Here is a 7,806-nt window from a genome sequence, read left to right as displayed (position 1 = left end):
ACTTCCACTCGGGACTACTGGCATCGGGTTTTGTATATAGTTAAATATCCTTTGTCCCTTATTAATTCCCTTTTCCTTTCCCCTGTTGTTTTCATTAAACTTGTTACAGTTTTAACTTCCAACCTTGTGCAGAGCAATTTTTTTTTTTATTATTCTCTCTCTATTCCCTTTTCTTAATCCTCCCCCTGGGAGGGGTAGGGGCAATAGAGAAAATCCTGCTCTCTCTCGCTCTGACCCTTAAACGGAGACAGAAACTTGCCAGAAATGTTTTTGAAAAACTTTTTAGTATTTCATAAATTTGAGAGAGAAGCTTCATTAGTGCTTTCTGGGTTTAGGTGCCTATTTTTAACCACCTCAATCGCTCAAAAGTTTACATCAGTGGAAAACAAAACAAATGAACAAACAAAAACACAAACCACCATTTCAGCTGTAACTAGAAGCCAAGTATTTCTAGCACTTGGGACTCATGCGTTCTCTTCAGCATATTTTCTGTTTCCCTAAAACAGGCAAAAACCCAAAATGCTAGAGCCAAAGCCATAGGGACAGGACTGTAGCAGTGCTCTTACCTGTGTGCTTCCGGAGGTGCTCTTTAAAGTGTCCGAAGTGGTCAAACTGCTTATCACAGTACTGGCATATATGTATTTTTTTGCCAGGTCTTTGCTTCTTGCTGGCACCACCTTCATCAAGGTGGTAACAGGTGAGGTGCTGTTTCAGTGCACTCTCTCGTAGGTACCTTTTATTGCATATGTCACACTTGTAACTCTCAGTAGAGTGTGTTTTCATGTGTTCCTTAAAATGGTAAAACAATTTAAATGAACGGTTACATTTCTCACAGTGGAATAAATTGTTCACGTGTGACAGCTGAAGTTCCACAATTTCAATACCTTCTACCTGTTTGCATGAGGGATCAGTTGTACTATCACCTTCTTCTTGGATCTGGCATTTTCTCTCTCCCTGACGATACTTGCTGGTGATATCTGCCAGAAGAGCCAAAGCAGATTCATCTGATGTACCCGTTGCCTGTATGTACTTTATGGATTGCTCTGCAGAAGCTACTTCTTCAAGTGTTTCGATGCCATCATCTTCCACCTCAATAGTCCCTTCAGCAATCTCAACCTCAATTTCAACAGGCTCTGATTCTGCAGATGGCAGTGTTTCTGTGATAACATTAGAGGTTTCAGCTATCTTCCTCTTTTTTGGTTTATTTTTACCTTGTGCTTGATTTGATTCTAAGGGTGCTGAATTTTCTTTGCTCCTGTAAAGCATTTGCATAAATATGGTTAATATCTATAAGCACTGACATAACAATTCCTGCCTAATACTGAGCCTCTGCATCCAACACTTTCTAGCTGTTTCTCAAAGCTGAATGATAAATGACCACATAATCTGTGTGCACGTCAGAAACTAATTTGTCCTCAATCTATACACCTTAGAACTGTAAAAGAGTTAAATGGTGAAGGCTGCAGAGCCTTTGGCATAAGGCTACTGAAGTGTTTTAAATAACTGTTTGAATGATACAAAGCGTCTATTAAGACGAAAGGCCAGTTAACCTAATGACACAGGTTGACCCAAGAAACCTGTGAAATTCTGTACTTGGAAAGACAACTTCACCATAGGAAGGAGATCTCTATAAGACTGAATAAGATTCCAATCCTTTCTACACTATTCACCTCTTAAGCTCTGGAGTGTGTGCAACTGTCTGCAGCACTTACAGCTTGTTAGAAAACACTACAGCTGTGACTTCACACAATTATAACATATAACATTATGATAGCCTTTCATACTTTCACAGCTAATGGCCGAGGTAAAAATAAAAGTCACTGAGATCTGGAAAAAGTATTCTAGTTTAACTTTCTGGACTTAAACATAACCCCCAGCTCTGTTCCCGTTCTCCCTGCACACACATCCCCATTCCTCCAAGATGTCAGGGATAGCATCCCATCTCAAATACAGACAGAGCTGACTAGGCCAATGCTTTCAAGTCATACCCTCAGGATCATCCGCAGCACTTAGGTGCTGGAGGTTTTACTAAACCTTATTATCAGTTTTGAAAATGAGTAGCTGTCTTCCCCTCAAATCAGACTGACAGGAATAAGCTGTCCTTTTACCTTCCTTTGCAGCCTGATGAATCCTTTCATGTAATCTACTCCCCATCACTTTCACATTTTCTAGTAGTAGGAGAGATAAGGCTTCATCCAGTATCTGTAAGTCATATATCAGGGATATATGGCTAATGATCTAACACAGGATACAGCTTATTAAATTGCATCTTACGCTATTCAGACACAGGAAGACAGAGCAGTTAAACTTACAGATTCATCTAGCCTGGATTTCTGATGTCTAGAAGCTGATAGTTACTTTGCACATTCCTGGAAGGAGCTCCAGGATCACCAACTAAAGGAACTATCTGCTCAGCAAGGAGGAGACTACTGTCACTGACCACATTGTGCGAGATTTAGAACTGGGATACACACATACAGCACAACTGCACTTTAAAGAATAACATCTTCTTGTTTTCTTTCTAGCCTAGATTCTGCAGTGTGCAACTCTTCAATGCATTATACCAATAGTTAGTTCTATAATCATCTCTACCTCAGCTGAAGTTTCTGAAGTTTATCCTTTTTAGTCAAAGCTCTGACTGAGGCACTGTATTGTAATTCTTCCCTCTCTTACTGTGGAGGAGAAAAAAGAGAGACTGACAGTAGTACTCAAGTCTGTCTTTCTAACCAAAAAAACTCCAAATCAAACCAGACGCACCTCTACAAAAAAAGCCTTTTCAAAATCTGTGAACAACAGAAATAACTCTAAGAATGGACTGACTTGCATGTGTGATCGCTAAGCAAAACATTTTCTTGTGTTTCTTGTAACATAAGAATTACAATTAGTGATGCATAACATTACACAATAGTGGGAAATAATTGCAAGCTGAACAGTTTAGCTTGATGGATGTATCAGAATCCCGGTTCAACAGCTCTACCAGTGTACACTGACTCAACACACTTTTTCAGTTTCAAGTTTCTTTTAAATTCCTCACGCAAACAGCTAAGGTTTGGTATTTTCCTGCACTAAAAAAACAAAATTCTTTTGGTGGTATCATGCTTAATCTTAATTATGTCAAAAAAGGGTGTTTGTGGGGTTGGAGGGTAGGACTAGAAATGCCCAGTCACGTATCTTTCCTATTAAAAAAAATTGCATACTTATTCATCTCTACTGCCAATCCACAGAATAAGCACAGAGTAAGTTAATTCAAAAATAAATGCTGATGTTGAAAACCAAGTTTCTAATGTGTCACGTCACAGACTGTTTTTTTAAGCAAAATGTTAGCTGGCTATTAGAGGAACTCGATACCAATGCCACTCTCCTTGCCTAATGGACCAACCGGGAGATAAAAAAGCAGCAAAGGTTTTTCCTTAGCCTGAAAGCAAAGACTTTTCAGCAGGTCCAGAAGAGAAAGCAAGAATAACAGTAATGGTAGTAGCATTTATTGCTCCTCCCTCTGCCAGCAGAATAGTGTAGCTTGCAGAAGAAATGAGAATGTGACAGCACTTTGTGAATGTGAAGGAAGGGGAAAAAAAAGAGCGTGAAGGGGCTGGCTTCTGCTTTTCTCAGGTTGGACTTTGGTGATGGAGCACAGTTCCTGGTACTGGATAAAAGGCGCCACAGCAACATTTGATTAAGTATTGATGCCACATAAAACTGCTTATAACAGTTACATTCATTAAAGTACTTTAAGAGGTTAATTCTGCAGCAAGAAGTTTTAAGGTCACTGCTTATTCTCTCAGAAATAGCAGAATGTTGCATGAAATCAAAACACCAATACATGCTTGTTAATGTTGTCTAATTACCTGAGGCACATCATCACCGTACACCCAGCTGTCAATCAGGTGTAGGCAGTCAGAAAGCACAGAGACCTGGTATTAGTTACTACAAAGTCACAGCCCTACAATTTCTGCAAAATTTATCATCCGTGTCACTTGTCATTGAGTTCACTCATTTTTCAGCCTGTATAATGCTGACCCATGTCTTACAGTAGAAGAGTTTATGGTCCCACGTAAGTTTAAGAGGCTCCAGGATAAAGAACTGCACTGCAAAATACTGGCAGCCTGCTCATGTAAAGGATTCTTGTAACTCTACATTTCACTGTTGGAACAAAAAAGAGGCTTAAATGCTTACCTGATTTCAAGTGCTTTGATTGCTTCTAACATCTGTAGATACTCAGCTGCTTTCCAAACATCATTTGCTTCTTCCTCACCTTGGACCATTAGTTTTGCTGTATAGGTGAACTCAATTAGGTGACGAAATGCCATGTTACTTACACCTGTATAGAGGCAAGAAAAACAACAGTTTCTTTTAGCAATTCCTCAATCTTGTCTATGTGAATGTTGCACACTTGCCTGCTCAACATTCTGCTCATGGTACTGTAGCTGTCAGTTTCACAAAGATGACACCCTTAAGAGGCTGTGGCAGATGCACCCACCACACTAAAGACCTGAGAAAGACCCAACAAAAGCAGCAACAAAGTTTTTGCCTCTGGCAGTGCCAGGCCTGTCCCCCCTCACAGTTCCTGTCCGGTCCACACAGTTGAGGGTCAAAGGCGGGAAAGTTGGGGTCCCTGGCCAATAGGAGGCTGACATGACCGTGTTTTGACCACAGATCAGCTTCGACCAGGGTATAAATGGCACCCTGTCAGATGGTGCATCTGAGTTGGTCCTCCTCAGACCAGCGGGTCTGCAGTCAGAGACTCTCCCTTTGAGTTAGGACACCATTTAAGGTAACTTCTTGAGCCCCTTCCTTTTTAGGGGAGTGAGAGTGCATTCTGGATCCTTGGGCCTAAAACATAAGAATTCTTAACTCAGCTGTGTGGCAATATTCCCAGCCAGCATATCAAACCTGTATTTGTTAAATGTCAGTGGATTGTTGTGGTGGTGAATGAGATCTTGGCTGCTTGATTTCAGCTGGAGATTAAAAGCTTGTCTGAGTTCATTACTTGTGGGCATAGCCATTTTGGTGCACTTCCATGACAGAGGCTCACGCTGGAATAAAAAGTCTACTACAGAAACATGTGAATCTGGAACAACTACAGAGTCATGCCATGACAAAGATGAAATGAAAGATAAGATGGACAAAAAGCTGTTTGAATAATAAAGAGGTCTCTCTCTCAAGAGACCTCTGAGCAGCAAGTTACTGGTGGCTGAAATATTGCTCCAGGACTTTGCTCCCTTCTTATCAGGCAAGTATTGCTCTATGTCTATCCCATTCTTGCATCCCAGCCAAGGCATCTGCCATTGGCCATCACTGGCAGCCTTTTACACCTGACCAGAATGGCTGTTTTCAGGGAAAAGTTTACGTCACACTGCTAGTCCTAAAAACATACAGGGTCTGCCTAGCCTCCAGTGGCCATGTATTGGTGGGGGAAGAAAAAACAAAACAAAACAGGAAAAAAACACCCACAGAACCTCACACTTTCCCTTCCAAAAGATTGAACTCAAGACTGTTTTCTTTTTTACTTTTCTTCAGGGGAAGTTTTTTTCCAGTGGTGGTAGCTGCCTCAGAACAACTCAAGAGCTGAGATCTAGAAAGCTAATCAATGTCACCAAGCATGCATTTAAGCCCATAGCAAGTATACCATATTCATTTCCAGCTTGGGCAGACAACTCTGAAAGTTTTCATTTGCACAAATTAGATTACCTTCAATTTCCACCAAGGGCTCCTGCGTAAAATCTTGGAAGAATTTATAGAAGAACTGGCTACAGGCAGCAAGAACAGCTTTATGAGCTTTGAAGTGGTGACCTATAAAGAAAGATAAAAATTTTGGTTTAGGAGAACACCTTCCTCACCCATACTGTAGATGCAGAAAAGAGACCACCCGGTCTACAGATCTATTCCATCAGCATATAGTCACTTAGTATGTCTCCCTGTAACTAGTATGTATCTCCTTGGGACACTACTGCAAAGTGGACTTCTATATGAAAATATTTAGCCCCTTGTTTGGAAAAGTAGAAGCAAAACTATAAATCACTGCTGGAGACTCTGTTTACCCTGAGATTTTAAATGGAACTTTGCAAGCAACTCACACATTGGTACAGAACAAAAAATCCGCTAGCAGCCCAGTTTGACAGCTGACCTGTGACATACCCAACAGCTTCCCTGCACAGCTTTTAGAATTCTGTTTACCAGCTGGTTCTCAGGCTTGCACGTACCATCGACAATCAAAGTGATATCCGTAAACTGGTCCCGCTCACGTTGTTCATTCAGTCTATCCAAAATAACTTTATAGTGTTCAGGGAATTCCTGGATACATTCCATCGTTTCTTCGGCTTCCATGGCAAAAGCACCAGTCTGCAAAAGGTGTGCGATAAGAGTAAGAATACTGTGCTATTCGGTAAATAGTATGCACAGTTGGGTTAGTATACAAACATGAACTAACTAGAACTTTTCAGGGACTACAAAACCTATAGAAACACTAAACTGTTCATAACAGGTAGACCTGATTTTAGCTGGCAGGTAGGAAATGGTAGAGTTAATGATGTGGAATATTGCCTTATTTATATACATGAAAAAACAGTCAAAGCAGATAAGTGTGTTTCTTTATTCTACTGATTCAGCAGAGATTCACCTCCCTTGAAGCAAATACTGCAAATACTAACATCTCCACAGCTAACTATTCAACAACACCACAGCCACATAACGTGAGAATCTTTACAGTTACTTCTTGCAATTCTACCAACCTAATTATCATATTTAGGTCACATTTTGCACCTAGTGAACACAAGATGTTTAAGTAAGGATGTAATAAAGCAGCACTTTTCAGCTCCTGAGTACACAGGAGTTGCCAGGGATTTAATGTGCTGCCACATCCAAGAGCAAAAAGCGTCTTGTTCACCCAGCCTACTTATCTCCCTGCAAGGTGAAATATTCTTTGCCAGCCTTTTGAGAGAGTCACATATGCTTGTAATGTGATGGCTCTTTCTCCCTTACTTATGCAATAAACATGGCTGGGGGTGGAAGTTGCAGAGGTTCTCAGACCTAAAGAGGTTTACCAGAACTCTTGTGTCTGTGGATGAGACGCAGATGTTAGTCTGCTGCTTATGCAAAAGAATCTCTGGAGAGAGCCCAAGCGCTCCACTGAAAGCACTTCACAAATTAACTCCAGGCAAAATAACTTCAGATCTGTGCAGCAGCACTCATCTTCAACTCCCACATTCACATGGTTTATACTAATGCCACAGAAAAAGCAGAGACATTTCAAAGTCACATTAGAACAAAAACATTGTTTCTTTTCACAGTCTAACTCCCTTTGAAGAACATGTGGTTTCTGACTAGGCATGAATGAGTCAAAGGAATTTGAGGCATATCCTTTACTATACTGTAGTACATATACTTAGTATGCACAAAAGGAAGAAAGTCAGGAGAGCAGCTAGTATCAAACCAAACACTGAATGCAGAGATGGAAACTTCTGGTGTGGCAAAGCAGCAGTCTTCTTCAGAGTGCTAGAAGAAACCAGAGAACAGGTGCTCCCTGACTTCTGGTGCAGATTCTTTTTCTGTGCAATTGGAACTGGAAAGACATGAGTGCAAAGCTGTTCCCCACATGCACTGACCACATTGGAGCTGATGGGCCACATTTGCTAACTCCCCTGTACCCCTATGAAGATTCTACCTCACTTACAACAAACACACATACAGGTATACGGGGTTCAACAGAAGTATAGACGAGCATTACCCAGTTAGGACAAAATCAAAGCTATTTTCTTATGACTAACAGACATCAAGTAAAGGAAATTGTGGAATTCCTGTTTTCACCAT

General features: G+C 40.8%; 1 protein-coding gene across 1 annotated transcript; it reads right to left on the bottom strand.

Moving 5' to 3' along the window:
- Window positions 1-566: 566 nt before the first annotated feature.
- On the bottom strand, window positions 567-6,324 carry LOC104541087 (zinc finger protein 131-like; the record flags this gene model as incomplete). The annotated part of the gene is made up of 5 exons (XM_010185053.1): window positions 6,201-6,324; window positions 5,689-5,790; window positions 4,174-4,318; window positions 892-1,255; window positions 567-789 (listed from the first exon to the last, which is right to left on the bottom strand). Coding segments are annotated over exons 1-5 (958 nt in total), but the record flags the coding sequence as incomplete, so codon positions are not given.
- Between the last annotated feature and the right edge of the window lie 1,482 nt (window positions 6,325-7,806).

This window comes from Mesitornis unicolor, unplaced genomic scaffold (genome assembly GCF_000695765.1).
Source record: "Mesitornis unicolor isolate BGI_N332 unplaced genomic scaffold, ASM69576v1 scaffold9185, whole genome shotgun sequence".
Taxonomy (NCBI): domain Eukaryota; kingdom Metazoa; phylum Chordata; class Aves; order Mesitornithiformes; family Mesitornithidae; genus Mesitornis; species Mesitornis unicolor.
This window is presented reverse-complemented; position numbering and strand designations above follow the sequence as displayed.